Source organism: Salvelinus fontinalis, chromosome 30 (genome assembly GCF_029448725.1).
Source record: "Salvelinus fontinalis isolate EN_2023a chromosome 30, ASM2944872v1, whole genome shotgun sequence".
NCBI classification, from domain to species: Eukaryota; Metazoa; Chordata; class Actinopteri; order Salmoniformes; family Salmonidae; genus Salvelinus; species Salvelinus fontinalis.
The window spans coordinates 16,853,282-16,870,585 of record NC_074694.1 but is presented as its reverse complement, the minus strand read 5'-3'; the positions used below and the strand labels follow the sequence as shown (position 1 = coordinate 16,870,585).

At 39.4% G+C, this 17,304-nt stretch overlaps 1 protein-coding gene across 1 annotated transcript in view; it reads left to right on the top strand.

Annotated features, from left to right (window-relative positions):
• hpse2 (heparanase 2) overlaps positions 1-17,304 on the top strand; it is a 67,267-nt gene that overhangs the window by 3,900 nt on the left and 46,063 nt on the right. The window contains exons 2-4 of the mRNA XM_055889902.1: positions 1,336-1,383; positions 11,747-11,840; positions 15,598-15,704. Of these exons, the coding sequence (XP_055745877.1) occupies positions 1,336-1,383; positions 11,747-11,840; positions 15,598-15,704 (249 nt within the window). The remainder of the gene's footprint in view (positions 1-1,335; positions 1,384-11,746; positions 11,841-15,597; positions 15,705-17,304) is intronic.

The window sequence follows — 17,304 nt, the reverse complement described above, 5'->3', positions numbered from 1 at the left end:
TTGGCTAAATCTTTTCTGTAGAAACACATCAACATAGAGTATATAACAGTAATGTTAGCAATACTCTCACTATAGCATGTAGCAATACTCTCACTATAGCATGTAACAGCTGAGATGATGGTTTCATTTAGAGAAAGTCTTGGAAGACCATTTCACACATTTGTGAATCAGTAGAAAGATACTGTAGGACAAAACATCCTGTGTGAAACGGTTTTCCAAGACTTCTTGAAAATCAAACTCATCAACTCAACCCACAAATAGACTGTATATCAAAATAACAATCATTTCATACCTTGATTACATTCAGACACGAACACCTCAGTGTTTTAATTTGTGGGAATACTTGGGAACAGATTTCCTAAATTAAACAATTTGTTTGCTGAATTCCTGAATGTCTTTTGACTAAAATTTTTTCGTTTTTGCAGGAGGTCCAGGTAGGTCCTCCTCTACCGCCTCCTCTCCCTCCTCCTCCTCTACCGACTCCTCTCCCTCCTCCTCCTCTACCGCCTCCTCTCCCTCCTCCTCCTCTACCGACTCCTCTCCCTCCTCCTCCTCTACCGCCTCCTCTCCCTCCTCCTCCTCTACCGACTCCTCTCCCTCCTCCTCCTCTACCGCCTCCTCTCCCTCCTCCTCCTCTACCGCCTCCTCTCCCTCCTCCTCCTCTACCGACTCCTCTCCCTCCTCCTCCTCTACCGCCTCCTCTCCCTCCTCCTCCTCTACCGCCTCCTCTCCCTCCTCCTCCTCTCCCTTCTCCTCCTCCTCTCCCTCCTCCTTTCCCCCGGGTTTTCCTCCAGTCTGTCTCTGTCTCATGGTCAGGTGTGTGTGTGTCTGTGTGTGTGTGTGTATGTCTGCCACACATGTTTGTTTAGAAACAGAGGCTAAGTGAACGGAGATAACATCAGTGTCAGATAAAAGATGTAACCAAGACTAAATATCTTTAACTGGTGAGAGTTGTGCCTTTCTGACATGCTGTTTAGATAGAAGGATCTAGACATGCAGGAAAGACTCTCAGACCCAAATAAGGAGAGTTTCAGGTTGAGACTAACCGGTCCACATGTCTTGTTTATGTTGTGACTCCTTGGCTCAAACAGTTAGAAACACACACACACACACACACACACACACACACACACACACACACACACACACACACACACACACACACACACACACACTGACAACCTGGTCAGGAGGCACATATATATGAGGCTAATCAAAAGTCCTCGCTTTATAAAAATGCTTTTTATTTTTGTGTGTCATTCCAAAATGTTGTGCTGGTATTTCAGTGGTGTTTAAAACTGAATTAGCTGATCTCTCTTGTGTTTTCATTAACAGGTTCATGAAGAAAGCTGGTTCTGTTGTGGACGCTGTAACATGGCAACAGTAGGTATTTGACCCCTTTTTCTATCCTATATCTGCATACCTATATCACTTAGCTTCAAACACACATTCCCTATTTAATAACAACAACAACAATAATAATAACAATAATAATAACAAGAACAACAACAATACAAATAATAATAATAACAAAAATAATAATAATATCAACAATAATAACAACAACAATAACAATATTATACAATAATAATATTAATAATACTAACAACAACAACAACAATAAATATAATAATAATAATAATAATAATAATAATAATAATAATAATAATAATAACATTAATAATAATAATAATAATAATACAAAACTTGTCATTAAAACGTCTTAAAGAATTTAGAACTGAATAAAAAAGGATTCCAGTCAAGCTATGTTTTGAGATCTCCCACAGCATAACTAGCTAATAATGTATTTTTTTTACTACATTACACATTTCATTTGGGATTCCACCCCTTTAAACATCATTTGCATGATGACTCACAAGTGAAAGAAGGAGAGTCTCATTAAATACAAGCACATTTGTTTCCACATTGCCCCTCCTCCCCTTCTCTCCTTGGTTATCTTTGAAAGTGAAGAGAGGATGGAGGACAGAGGAGTTGAGCAAACCAATCTCCCATGGTTTTGGATTGGTCTCACTCACTCACTCACTCACTCACTCACTCACTCACTCACTCACTCACTCACTCACTCACTCACTCACTCTCACTCTCTCTCACTCACTCTCACTCACTCTCACTCACTCTCACTCACTCTCACTCTCTCTCACTCTCTCTCACTCTCTCTCTCTCTCTCTCTCTCTCTCTCTCTCTCGTTCTTGAAGTGGCTGAGTGTTGTGGTTTGTATTGAACTGTTATACAGGGAGGCTGTCGTTGACATTCTGAGAGAGCTAAAGAAATGGCATTGCTGTCAGAATTAAGTCAAATAGTCTCTGCAGTAGTTTCAAAATAAGGGAATACCGCTGTTTCGTGCAAGGTACTCACATATTTCTTTCATTATCACGCACACACACCACACTGCCAGAGCAGGGCTTCGTTAAGGCCAAGGTCAGGCTAGTTAAGGGAAGGGGAAGGTTTAGTACAACACCACCCACACTGGTAAAGGCAAACCATATGCTTACACACACACACACACACACACACACACACACACACACACACACACACACACACACACACACACACACACACACACACACACACACACACACACACACACACACACACACACACACACACACACACACACACAGCCAATTATCCTCTTTACACCACAGGACTAGGTTTCTGTCACTGAGCTAAAGACTTAATTTGTTCCTGCCAGACAGGCTGCTTGACAGACTGACCTCTGTAAACCAACTTTAACCAATACAAGCCCTGAAAACATGCCACTCTGTACAACAGTGCAATAGGCTTGATGGCTAAGACTTGACGACTTGTTTTAGATGCTGAAGGGATTTTGTCTTGTGTTTCTCTAAAGAGAGAAAGTTGCACCAATCCATCCACAACAGCAGTGCCTCCTATTAGATGATGCATATTTGATACAGTTTACACATTGGAGTAATTTAGCATGTAACAGCATGCTACATGTAAAGAACACAAAACACGTGTTACACATGCTAAATCGTATCTGTGACCAGATAGAGGAAGATAACTGGCGTGGTGAACTATCTGGCTCTGTGGGGGAGCTCAGGTTAGAGGGTTAGAGATATAACACTAATCATCCACGGCTCACACACACACACACACACACACACACACACACACACACACACACACACACACACACACACACACACACACACACACACACACACACACACACACACACACACACACACACACACACACACACACACACCTACCTATACAGACCTACCTTCCCAAATGTATGCTAACCTAGGCCACTCTACAGTACATGTTCAATATTCTCTTTCTCCTTTACCTCCAGTACTGTTCTGACTTCATCCTCATAATGTAGTTGTGTTCTGTCTTCATCCTCATAGTGTAGTTGTGTTCTGACTTCATCCTCATAGTGTAGTTGTGTTCTGACTTCATCCTCATAGTGTAGTTGTGTTCTGACTTCATCCTCATAGTGTAGTTGTGTTCTGACTTCATCCTCATAGTGTAGTTGTGTACTGTCTTCATCCTCATAGTGTAGTTGTGTTCTGTCTTCATCCTCATAGTGTAGTTGTGTTCTGTCTTCATCCTCATAGTGTAGTGTTCTGACTTCATCCTCATAGTGTAGTTGTGTTCTGACTTCATCCTCATAGTGTAGTTGTGTTCTGACTTCATCCTCATAGTGTAGTTGTGTTCTGACTTCATCCTCATAGTGTAGTTGTGTTCTGACTTCATCCTCATAGTGTAGTTGTGTACTGTCTTCATCCTCATAGTGTAGTTGTGTTCTGTCTTCATCCTCATAGTGTAGTTGTGTTCTGTCTTCATCCTCATAGTGTAGTGTTCTGACTTCATCCTCATAGTGTAGTTGTGTAGTTGTGTTCTGTCTTCATCCTCATAGTGTAGTTGTGTTCTGTCTTCATCCTCATAGTGTAGTTGTGTTTTGTCTTCATCCTCATAGTGTAGTTGTGTACTGTCTTCATCCTCATAGTGTAGTTGTGTTCTGTCTTCATCCTCATAGTGTAGTTGTGTTCTGTCTTCATCCTCATAGATGCGTTAAAGAGGTCAATGGAATGCAGACCGTTGGGACGCCAGATTGGCTCACATCAAGTCATTCCGTTCCCAGAGTGGAATTTCTCCTTTAGGTTCCTAGTCTTTCGTCACAGATCACATTTATTTTTGGGAGATTGCAAAATATGTAATTTTCATTCAAGACAGGAGAAATATATTGTTTCAGTTGATAAAACATGTTTTGTTCAGTTACATTTTTCTCAACTTGTTTCTATAACTTTCTAGCAAGTCAGCTATCTTACATAGCAGCTAGCAAAAAGCTAGGCTATACCGTAGCTGGCGACCTAATAATGATCATCAAAACAAACGTCATTAGCATCACAATAAACTAAAACGGGAGCTAACTATCATGAAGTATTATTGGCTTAACAGCCAATGTGTATTATTTTTAATATGTTATTAAAATAATACTCAGTTATACGAATGGATAATTGTTTACAAGTTGCTAGCTATCTTATAAATCCATTGTTGAAAACCACATATTCTTATATTCTTCTGTGGTTTGGTAACTTCCTTTTCTTCAACGGACTCGCCAGATGGAAAAAGACGCACAGTTTAGAAAAATTCTAAGTATGTGGCGAACATCTCGCAATGGAGCCTTCAACCACAAGGGGGCGTTGTGATGCCCTTTCGCTGTGGACGGTGCCCATTAAAATGGGCATTTCAAACTGCACAGATACAGTTGAAGTTGGAAGTTTACATACACTTAGGTTGGAGTCATTAAAACTTGTTTATCAACCACTCCACAAATTTCTTGTTAACAAACTATAGTTTTGGCAAGTCGGTTAGGACATCTACTTACTGCATGTCACAGGTAATTTTTCCAACAATTGTTTACAGACAGATTATTTCACTGTATCACAATTCCAGTGGGTCAGAAGTTTACATACACAAAGTTGACTGTGCCTTTAAACAGCTTGGAAAATTCCAGAAAATGATGTCATGGCCTTAGAAGCTACTGATAGGCTAATTGACATAATTTGAGTCAATTTGAGGTATACCTGTGGATGTATTTTAAGGCCTACCTTCAAACTCAGTGGCTCTTTGCTTGACATCATGGGAATATCAAAATAATTCAGCCAAGACCTAAGAAAAATAATTGTAGACCTTCACAAGTCTGGTTCTACCTTGAGAGCAATTTCCAAGCGCCTGATTGTGCCACGTTCATCTGTACAAACAATAGTACGCAAGTATAAACACCATGGGACCACGCAGCCGTCATACCGCTCAGGAAGGAGATGGGTTCTGTCTCCTAGAGATGAACGTACTTTGGTGCGAAAAGTGCAAATCAATCACAGAACAACAGCAAAGGACCTTGTGAAAATGCTCGAGGAAACAGGTTCAAAAGTATCTATATCCACAGTAAAACGAGTCCTATATCGACATTACCTGAAAGGGGAAGAAGCCACTGCTCCAAAACCACCATAAAAAAAGCCAGACTATGGTTTGCAACTGCACATGGGGACAAAGATCGTACTTTTTGGAGAAATGTCCTCTGATCTGATGAAACAAAAATAGAACTGTTTGGCCATAATGACCATCGTTATGTTTGTAGGAAAAAGGGGGGGCCTTGCAAGCCGAAGAACACCATCCCAACCGTGAAGCATGGGGATGGCAGCATCCTGTTGTGGGGGTGCTTTGCTGCAGGAGGGACTGGTGCACTTCACAAAATAGATGGTATCATTAGGACGGAAAATTATGTGGATATATTGAAGCAACATCTCAAGACATCAGTCAGGAAGTTAAAGCTTGGTCGCAAATGGGTCTTCCAAATGGACAATGACCCCAAGCATACTTCCAAAGTTGTGGCAAAATGGCTTAAGGACAACAAAGTCAAGATATTGGAGTGGCCATCACAAAGCTCTGACCTCAATCCTTTTTTGTGGTCAGAACTGAAAAAGCATGTGTGAGCAAGGAGGCCTACAAACCTGAATCAGTTACACCGGCTCTGTCAGGAGGAATGGGACAAAATTCACCCAATTTATTGTGGGGAGCTTGTGGAAGGCTACCTGAAATGTTTGACCCAAGTGAAACAATTTAAAGGCAATGCTACCAAATACTAATTGAGTGTATGTAAACTTCTGACCCACTGGGAATGTGATAAAATAAATAAAAGCTGAAATAAATCATTCTCTGTACTATTATTCTCACATTTCACATTCTTAAAAGAAAGTGTTGATCCTAACTGACCTAAGACAGGGAATTTTTACTAGGATTAAATGTCAGAAAAACTGACTTTAAATATCTTTGGCTAAGGTGTATGTAAATTTCTGACTTCAACTGTATATATTAATGTATTATGTAAACTGCCCAGCTATATATTAATGCATTATCTAAACTACACAGATACATATTATTGCATTATCTAAACTAACCAGCTATATATTAATGCATTTGTAACGGTCTCTCTCCTCCTCTTTGTCTGAAGAGGAGGAGTAGGGATCAGACCAAAATGCAGCGTGTTGTGAAGACATGATGAATATTTATTAAAGCAAAGACGAACACGAAAAAACACTTGGAAAATTACAAAACGACGTAGACAGACCTGAACATGTGAACTTACCATAAAACACGAAGAACGCACGAACAGGAACAGACTAACCAAACGAACGAAAACGAAACAGTCCCGTGTGGTGCGACAGGCATGGACACAGGAACAATCACCCACAAACAAATAGTGTGAACAACCTACCTTAATATGGTTCCCAATCAGAGGAAACGTAAAACACCTGTCCCTGATTGAGAACCATATCAGGCTAATAGACAATGAACCTAAACATAGAAACACATAACATAGAATGCCCACCCCAACTCACGCCCTGACCATACTAAACAAATACAAAAACAAAGGAAAGCAGGTCAGGAACGTGACAGCATTATCTAAACTACACAGATATATATTATTGCATTATCTAAACTGCCCAGCTATATATTAATGCATTATCTAAACTGCACAGCTATATATTAATGCATTATCTAAACTGCACAGCTATATATTAATGCATTATCTAAACTGCCCAGATATATAAATGCATTATCTAAACTGCCCAGATATATATTAATGAATTATCTAAACTGCACAGCTATTTATTAATGTATTATCTATACTGCACACCTATATATTAATGCATTATCTAAACTGCACAGATTTATATTAATTGATTATCTAAACTGCACAGATTTATATTAATTGATTATCTAAACTGCACAGATTTATATTAATGCATTATCTAAACGGCACAGATTTATATTAATGCATTATCTAAACTGCACAGCTATATATTAGTGTATTATCTTAACTACACAGATTTATATTAATTGATTATCTAAACGGCACAGATTTATATTAATGCATTATCTAAACTGCACAACTATATATTAATGTGTTATCTAAACTACACAGCTATATATTAATGCATTATCTAAACTGCACAACTATATATTAATGTATTATCTAAACTGTGTCCGTGAATCCACCATAGAGATAGAAAGAATATAAGCTCCAGTAAGATGGAGCCTAAATCGTAAAGCAATGGGACAGTTTGTTTTGCATGGCCCGGTTCCCCGGGTGTGCAGGGTTTGCTCATTTTTGACCATTCCATTGACCTAAAGAAAAATCACAGTTTCTAATTTGCATAAAAGGTTAGTGGTCAAAACCATTCATCTTGTGGTGACAGGGGGAGCGGGTTTCTAAAATGCAATCACATCACGCAATTTTACTATTTATAAAATGGCCATATATAATTTTAATGCAGACTAGCTAAAAAAAATAAGCGAAATTTGACAAATTACACAATGGATTATGATCCTCTGCTGGTAAAATAAAAGAGCCGGTGCAAAAACATTAGTTTACCCCTATTTTTATTTGCTCCATGGCTCAGGCAGCCAAGTGTAGGCAGCCTGTACAAGAGATGGCAGGACAGTTGCCTGTACAACCTGCTTCCTGCTGTGAATGGAGATGCATGATCTATTTCTATAAAATAACCCTACTTTACATCTCAGCTTCTTAGCTAGCTCATCCGTATGCTTTTCAAACATACATCTTTTGTCAATCCATAAACCCAGATATTTATAGGCGGGAACCTGCACAATGAGATAACTGTCCAATGCATAAATATGGAAACCACCTGAAATATTTATACAAGAATTAGATAACAACATACATTTAGTTTTTCCCGCTTTAAGTACAAATTTTAAATCAACAAGGGCTTTCTGCAAGGCAGCACAATCAGATTGCAGCTACAACATCGCCTGGTCAGCAGTAGGGGTATTAGCATACATAAAAGTGTCCTCTGCATACAGATGAACTGTGCAGGTTTTTGCAGATAGACCAATATTATTTATATAAGTAGTAAAAAGGACAGGTCCCAAAATCGACCCCTGCGGGACACCTTTAGTAATATTGAAGTAACTTGACTTGACACCATCAGAAAGCACACATTGTGTCCTGTTTGACAGATACAGTAGTTCCCAAACCACATGCAACACGCCTGGTCGATGCCCATTTCAGACAACCTTTGAAGGAATACGGGATGGTCGAAAGCATCAAAGGCCTTGGATCTATAAATATGTCAGCACAATGATTCCTATGATCTAAGTCATAAAGTTATATAAGTCAGTTCTAGGTCAGTTATCTAGTTCAGAAAGATCCCCTTCTTTGTGAAGGGGGAGGACATACATCGCCTTCCAGATCTTAGGGATAGCACCAGACGCGATTGTTGAAAAAATGAAAAAACTGTATGAAAGGTTCTACAATCAAGAGAGAAGAAAGCTGCAGTAAAAAGGGATCAAGAAAATAAGCGCCTGTGGATTTATTTAGTACATCACGTACTTAGTACATCATTAACATAAGTCTCTAAGCCCTGTCTAAGGAGGAGGGGAGGGTTCTACTAAGCTATATGGAATTGTTTTAAGTATTTACAGTACCAGTCAAAAGTTTGGACACACCAACTCATTCAAGGGTTTATCTTTGTTTTTACTATTTTCTACATTGTAGAATAATAGTGAAGACATCAAAACTACGAAATAGCACACATGGAATCATGTACTGTAATAACCAAAAAAGTCAAAATATATTTTAGATAAATTCTTCATAGTAGCCACCCTGACAGCTTTGCACACTCTTTGCATTCTCTCAACCAGCTTCATGAAGAATGCTTTTCAAACAGTCTTGAAGAAGTTCCCACATATGCTGAGCACTTAATGGCTGCTTTTCCTTCACTCTGCGGTCCAACTCATCCGAAACCATCTCAATTGGGTTGAGGTCGGGTGATTGTGGAGGCCAGGTCATCTGATGCACCACAATCACTCTCCTTGCACAGCCTGGAGGTGTGTTTTGGGTCATTTTACTATTGAAAAACAAATGATAGTCCCACTAAGAGCAAACCAGATGGGATGGCGTATCACTGCAGAATGCTGTGGTAGCCATGCTGGTTAAGTGTGCCTTGAATTCGAAATAAATCACAGACAGTGTCACCAGCAAAGCACCCCGACACCATCACACCTCCTCCTCCATGCTTCACGGTGGGAACAACACATGCGGAGATCATCCGTTCACTTACTCTGCGTCTCACAAAGACATGGCAGTTGGAACCAAAAATCTCAAATTTGGACTCATCAGACCAAAGGACAGATTTCCACCGGTCTAATGGGTCCTTTGGTGTTCTTTAGTAGTGGTTTCTTTGCAGCAATTTGACCATGAAGGCCTGATTCACGTGGTCTCCTCTGAACAGTTGATGTTGAGATATGTCTGTTACTTGAACTCTGTGAAGCATTTATTTGGGCTGCAATTTCTGAGGCTGGTAACTCTATTGAACTTTCCTCTGCAGAAGAGGTAACTCTGGGTTTTCCATTCCTGTGGCGGTCCTCATGAGAGCCAGTTTCATCATAGCGCTGATTGTTTTTGCGACTGCATTTGAAAAACTTGACATTTTACTTATTGACTGACCTTCATATCTTAAAGTAATGATGGACTCGTTTCTCTTTGCTTATTTGAGCTGTTCTTGCCATAATATGGACTTATGGACAAATAGTGCTATATTCTGTATACCAACCCTACCTTGTCACAACACAACTGATTGGCTCAAACGCATTAAGAAGGAAATAAATTATAGAAATCAACTTTTAACAAGGCACACCTGTTAATTGTGATTGGGGACACTGCCCTGTGTAGGGTGCCGTCTTTCGGATGGGACGTTAAACGGGTGTCCTGACTCTCTGAGGTCATTAAAGATCCCATGGCACTTATCGTAAGAGTAGGGGTGTTAACCCCGGTGTCCTGGCTAAATTCCCAATCTGGCCCTCAAACCATCATGGTCACCTAATAATCCCCAGTTTACAATTGGCTCATTCATCCCCCTCCTCTCCCCTGTAACTATTCCCCAGGTCGTTGCTGCAAATGAGAACGTGTTCTCAGTCAACTTACCTGGTAAAATAACGGTAAAATAAAAAAAATAAAAAAAATAAAAAAATAAAAAAAATTGAAATGCATTCCAGGTGACTACCTCATGAAGCTGGTTGGGAGAATGCCAACAGTGTGCAAAGCTGCCATCAAGGCAAAGGGTGGCTACTTTGAAGTATCTCAAATATAATATAAATTGTTGATTTGTTTAACACTTTTTTCTTTACTACATGATTCCATATGTGTTATTTCATAGTTTTGATGTCTTCACTATTATTCTACAATGTAGAATAAAACCTTGAATGAGTAGGTGTATCCACACTTTTGACTTGTACTTGTACAGTTCGCTTTAGATCAGGTACTGCAAAAACAATTGACTAATGATTAGTAATTGGTTTATAAGGATTTGTATGAATCCTTAAGAGTCTAAGCCGGGGGGGGGATTGTTTTCAGATGGTCATACCAAGGATCTGTTAACTGTTTGATTCAGAACTTTAGGAGCTGTTTAGGTATCCAAGAAATATATCAGAAAACAATTTGATAAACATTGTATTGGTCTTTATTGCTATTAGCCCATAGAAACACATTGAATAACAGATTCATTCATAAAAACATAGATAGTCAAAACATACACCAAAAGGAAGTTTGTTTTAAAGTGTCTGTCTATCTGAGAGATAGAAGAAAGATCAGGACATTATTATATTATTTATTTACCAAATTTAACCCTTTTTTATTTCCACTAAACTACTTCCACATACTTCCATTTGTTTTTTAAAACTGGTACAGGGCTACCTTCAGATGAGGCTTGTGAGGCTTCAGACATTTTGTGAGAAGCCTGATTTTCAGGATGTCTAAGGGTCTGACAAACACAGTCTGGCCACATCTGAAGGCTGCCATTGGCAGATGAGGTGGATTGAGACGCAGACCATGCAAAACATTTTGAATTCAGCTGGAGCGCGTTATAAATTATCTTAGGAATCATTAAAAAAGTATATATTATTTGTGGGAATAACTATCTACATAGCTTACCAACATAGTAAATGTTAAATGTTAATATTAAATAATTGTGAGAATGAGTTGAATATACTTTCGGATAAGTGCAAACTCTGTTTAATGTGCAAAGTGTAGTAATGTAGTGAGGGCATTTAGCATCAGATGAAAAAAAGATAATGTATACAACCTAACCATGATGTCACAAAAGACGCCCTGTGCATTTATCAGAAGTCACCTGCATTCTGCATGTGTTTGTTTTTGTTGTGTCTGTAGTTACTACATGGATAGCAGAGTGACCAAAGTAGAGGACTTTCTGAAGACTCGCCTGCTGGACACCCTGACCGAACAGATCACTAAAGTACTCAAGGTGAGAGAAAGGCAAGGGTTGAAATAAGGTCTCAGGCAATGTCACTCATCATGTAAGAGTGGTTCAACAAATCACCTCTGTTACACGTGCTTCTGCCGATCACCTGCCCTGCTTCTCCCCTGCTCCCCTGTTGCCTGCTACCTCCCTCCATAGGCCTTGTAAGGACACAGTTCTATGGGTCTCAACTGTCAGTTTTAGAGCAGTAACTTCCCTTAGAGAGAAGAAAAAGGCCATAAGAACCTGTCTGTCTGTCTGTCTGTCTGTGTCTGTAGGGTGGGACGGTCGTGCTGTCTGTGCTGTCTGTCTCTGTAGGGTGGGACGGCCGTGCTGTCTGTGCTGTCTGTCTCTGTAGGGTGGGACGGTCGTGCTGTCTGTGCTGTCTGTCTCTGTAGGGTGGGACGGCCGTGCTGTCTGTGCTGTCTGTCTCTGTAGGGTGGGACGGCCGTGCTGTCTGTGCTGTCTGTCTCTGTAGGGTGGGATGGCCGTGCTGTCTGTGCTGTCTGTCTCTGTAGGGTGGGACGGCCGTGATGTCTGTGTTGTCTGTCTCTGTAGGGTGGGACTGTCTGTGCTGTCTGTCTCTGTAGGGTGGGTCTGTCTGTGCTGTCTGTCTCTGTAGGGTGGGTCTGTCTGTGCTGTCTGTCTGTCTCTGTAGGGTGGGTCTGTCTGTCTGTCTGTCTGTCTGTCTGTCTGTCTCTGTAGGGTGGGACGGTTGTGCTGTCTGTCTGTCTCTGTAGGGTGGGACGGTTGTGCTGTCTGTCTGTCTCTGTAGGGTGGGACAGTTGTGCTGTCTGTCTGTCTCTGTAGGGTGGATCGGCCGTGCTGTCTGTCTGTCTCTGTAGGGTGGGACGGTTGTGCTGTCTGTCTGTCTCTGTAGGGTGGGACGGTTGTGCTCACAATTAATTATAATTCCTCTTAGGGCTAGGTGTCCCGCCAGCGGGGCTAGGTGTCCAACGGCACAGGTTTCATACAGTCACATACAACGATTAAATATTCACTTACTTTTTGAAAATCTTCCTCTGATTTGTCATCCAAACGGTCCCAGCTATAACATGTAGTGTTATTTTGTTAGATAAAATCCTTCTGTATATCCCAAAAAGTCTGTTTAGTTGGCGCCATCGATTTGAGTAATCCACTCGTTCAACTTGCAGAGAAAGGAATCCGAAAATCTACCCCTAAACTTTGTTTTAACAAGTTAAAAAACATTTCTATTTACTCCTCAGATACCCTTAAATGTAATCAGACTATAATATTTATTTTGGAAAGAAGTATGTTCAATTGGAAACCGGTTTTGGCGGGTGCGCAATGTCTTCATGGCGCGCGCAAACACGAATTTCCAAGACAGTGCCCCTCTACTAAAACTGATATTTCTTATTCTTTTTTGAAGTTACAAGCCTGAAACCTTGAACATAGACTGATGACACCCTGTGGAAGCCATAGGAATTGCATCCAGGGAGCACATTTTCAATATGACCTTTCTCTTGCATTTCTAAGAGGATGGTCTCTCAACAAAACAAATAAATCTGTTTGTTTTTTCTTTGGATTTTCTCCTACCATATCTATTGTGTTATATTCTCCTACATTATTTTAACATTTCTGCAAACTTCAAAGTGTTTTCTTTCCAATGGTACCAATTATATGCATATCCTGGCTTCAGGGCCTGAGCTACAGGCAGTTTACTTTGGGCACGTCATTCAGACAGGAAGTGGAGAAAAAAGGGGCCTAGCCCTGCGAAGATCTAGTCACAGTCTCTGAGCTGGTAGAAAATACCCAACTCTTCTCCATTGTAAAAGAGAGGGAAGGACCCCCCAAAGCCCATTAAAACAATCAAAGAATTACGTGTGCCGCCCTATTGTGTGTGAGTGTGTGCGTACGTGTAACGATTCTCCTCTTCGTCTGACGAGGAGTAAGAAGGATCGGACCAATGTGCAGCGTGGTAAGTGTCCATTTTAATTTATTAAAACTGAACACTATAAAAATACAAAATAACAAAGTGAATGATACAAACGAAAATCGAAACACTCCCGAAAGGTGCAAACACATAACAGGAAACAATCACCCACAAAACACAATGAAAAACAGGCTACCTAAATATGGCTCCCAATCAGAGACAACGACTGACACCTGCCTCTGATTGAGAACCATACTAGGCCAAACACATAGAAAATTACCTACAGAACAAAACATAGAAAAACAACATAGAATGCCCACCCCAACTCACGCCCTGACCAAACTAAAATAAAGACATAAAAAGGAACTAAGGTCAGGACGTGACAGTACGTGCATCAAAGGTGAATGAAATAGATAATCCAGAATAGAATAAGGAAGAGTACTGAATAAACACTCGGTCAGATCAAATAAAAAAACACGCAAAATAGAAACACACTAGAATGTATGTTATAGTATATGTTATGTAGAGTATGTATATGTTAAATGGAGTATGTATATGTTATATAGAGTATGTATAGGTCATATAGAGTATGTATATGTTATATAGAGTATGTATACATTATATGGAGTATGTATATGTTATATGAAGTATGTATATAAATACATGTTATATAGAGTATGTCCATGTTATATAGAGTACTTATATGTTATATAGATTATGTATATGTTATATGGAGTATGTAGTGTATGTATGTATATGGTATATATAGTATTTATATGTTATATAGATTATGTATATGTTATATGGAGTATGTAGTGTATGTATGTATATGGTATATATAGTATTTATATGTTATATAGATTATGTATATGTTATATGGAGTATGTAGTGTATGTATGTATATGTTATATAGAGTATTTATATGTTATATAGATGATGTATATGTTATATGGCGTATTTATATGTTATATAGATTATGTATATGTTATATGGAGTATGTCGTGTATGTATGTATATGTTATATAGAGTATGTATATGTTATATGGAGTATTTAGTGTATGTATATGTTATATAGAGTATGTACAGTATATGTAATATGGAGTATGTATATGCATATGTTATATAGATTATGTATATGATATATGGAGTATGTAGTGTATGTATGTATATGTTATATAGAGTATGTACAGTATATGTAATATGGACTATGTATATGTTATATAGAGTATGTATATGTTATATGGACTATGTATATGTTATATGGACTATGTAAATGTTATATGGACTATGTAAATGTTATATGGACTATGTAAATGTTATATGGACTATGTGTATGTTATATGGAGTATGCATATGCTATATGTGTGCGACCATGTATGTAAACGTGCGTGAGCATGCTTGTGGTGTACGTGCTTGTGTGTGTGTGCTTGTGTGTCCATTTGCTGCCAGTAGTAATGGTTTGCAGACATGCTAGAACAGAGAGAGATATTCTGGAAGCTGTTTAGAGCAGAGAGAACAGGTCCTTGGGACAGATATCCATTTACCAGGGTTAGCTGCTGTATCTGGTTCCGGGCCAGCAGGATTGGACTAGTTGGATGAGATCGACTGTCCAGTTCAGCTCAGTACAGAAGTTCTATTCATCTTCTTTTTTTTACTAAATGAAATGTTCTAACCTCATGTTGCTGTCATTGAACAAAGGAGATTCTCATTCCTCCTTTTTTCCCACTTTCTCCCCATCTCTCTCTCTCTCTCTTTTCTCCCTCTCCCCCTCTCTCGCTCTCTTTCCCCTCTTTCTTTGTCCCCCTCTCTTTCCTCTGTCCCTCTCTCTCGCTCTCACACTCTCTTTCTCACTTTCTCTGTGTCTCTCAGGTAGTGAATAGCCATGCTCCTGGTAAGAAGGTGTGGTTGGGTGGAGTGGGTCCGGCGTGGGCTGGAGGAACCAACAACCTCTCTGATACCTACGCTGCTGGCTTTCTGTAAGTACAATCAATCTATCTATAAATGAATCAATCAAAAAACCTATACATCAATCAAAGTATCACCACACTCAGGCATTATTCTCACTTTTGTGTGTTTGTGTGTATGTGTGTATGTGTGTATGTGTGTATGTGTGTATGTGTGTTTGTGTGTTTGTGTGTTTGTGTGTTTATGTGTTTGTGTGTTTGTGTGTTTGTGTGTATGTCAGTGGAGGCATCTTCAGAGGAGGAAGGGGAGAACCAGTGAATTTCATACAAATAAACATTGTAAAACATTGAAAAAGTCATCATTTTTAGATAAAACTAAATATTTGATTAAAACCTGTTGGGGATGGGGGCGCTGTTTAGACTATTTATGCTAATTTGGCTAATTTTTTAAACGGCTTCCCACAAAATCCTTGATCGTACAATATGCATATTATTATTATTATTGGATAGAAAACAGTCTATAGTTTCTATAGGAGTTGAAATTTTGTCTCTAAGTGGAACAGAGCCCATTCTACAGCAATTTCCCTGACATGGAGTCAGATTTGAGAAATGTTGGCCACTTTTCTGAAGTCAGTTAAAAGGGCACTGTCGTTGCTATGACTATACGGACACTTCTTACGTCTTCCCCTGGATGCCTTTACGTGATGACGATTCCAACGGGGTCGATTGCGCGTTCACAGGCCCTACAAATGAAAAAACCCTGAAGCTAGTCATTCTTTGGGAGCTGCGTCATGAGCCTAGAGGACACCGGCGCGCACCTGTTCCAAGCGTTAGTTTAGCCTGTTATATTTCTCCGGTCATCTTTTCACTCGTTATAGGAGTTAAAAACATCATAAAGTAGTTAATTTAAAGCGTTTTATAGCAATTTATATCCGTTTAGTGCGATTTTGGGACATTTATTTTTGCAACGATGTGAAAAGTTGGGCACGCTTTTCAGTTCATCCCGAACGCAGTTGACATTTCCACATGGCAAGAGGACAGCTTTCCACCAAAAGACGATTTCTCCCAAGAAAGGATCCTTTGCCCAAGATACTGATGGAAGAACAGCTCAAGGTAGGACATTTTTATTATGATAAATCGTGTTTCTGTCGAAACATTTTAGTGGCTTAGGACGCCATGTTTTTTGACGTAGCTTCGCTTGGCGCAAACTGTATTGAAAAGTAAGGATAAATTAAAAAATGTAATAACGCAATTGTATTAAGAATTAAATTGTCTATCAATCCCTGTCCACCCTATATTTTTTAGTCACGTTTATGAGTATTTATGTATAAGAGTAGATCACTGTCTAAGTGGCGCAAGGACTTTTTCTTTACCAGCTTGTCTACATTTCACATTGTCTAACCATGATTTTGGTGGCTAAATATAAACATTTTCGATCAAACTGTATATGCATGTTGTAATGTGATGTTACAGGAGTGTCATCGGAAGAATTCTGAGAAGGTTAGTGAAAAAATTAATATCTTTTGGCGATGTTGACTTTTATCGCTCACTTTGGCTAGAATCAATGCTGGGCTGCTAATTGCTATGTGCTAAGCTAATATAACGATTTATTGTGTTTTCGCTGTAAGACACTTAGAAAATCTGAAATATTGTCTGTATTCACAGGATCTGT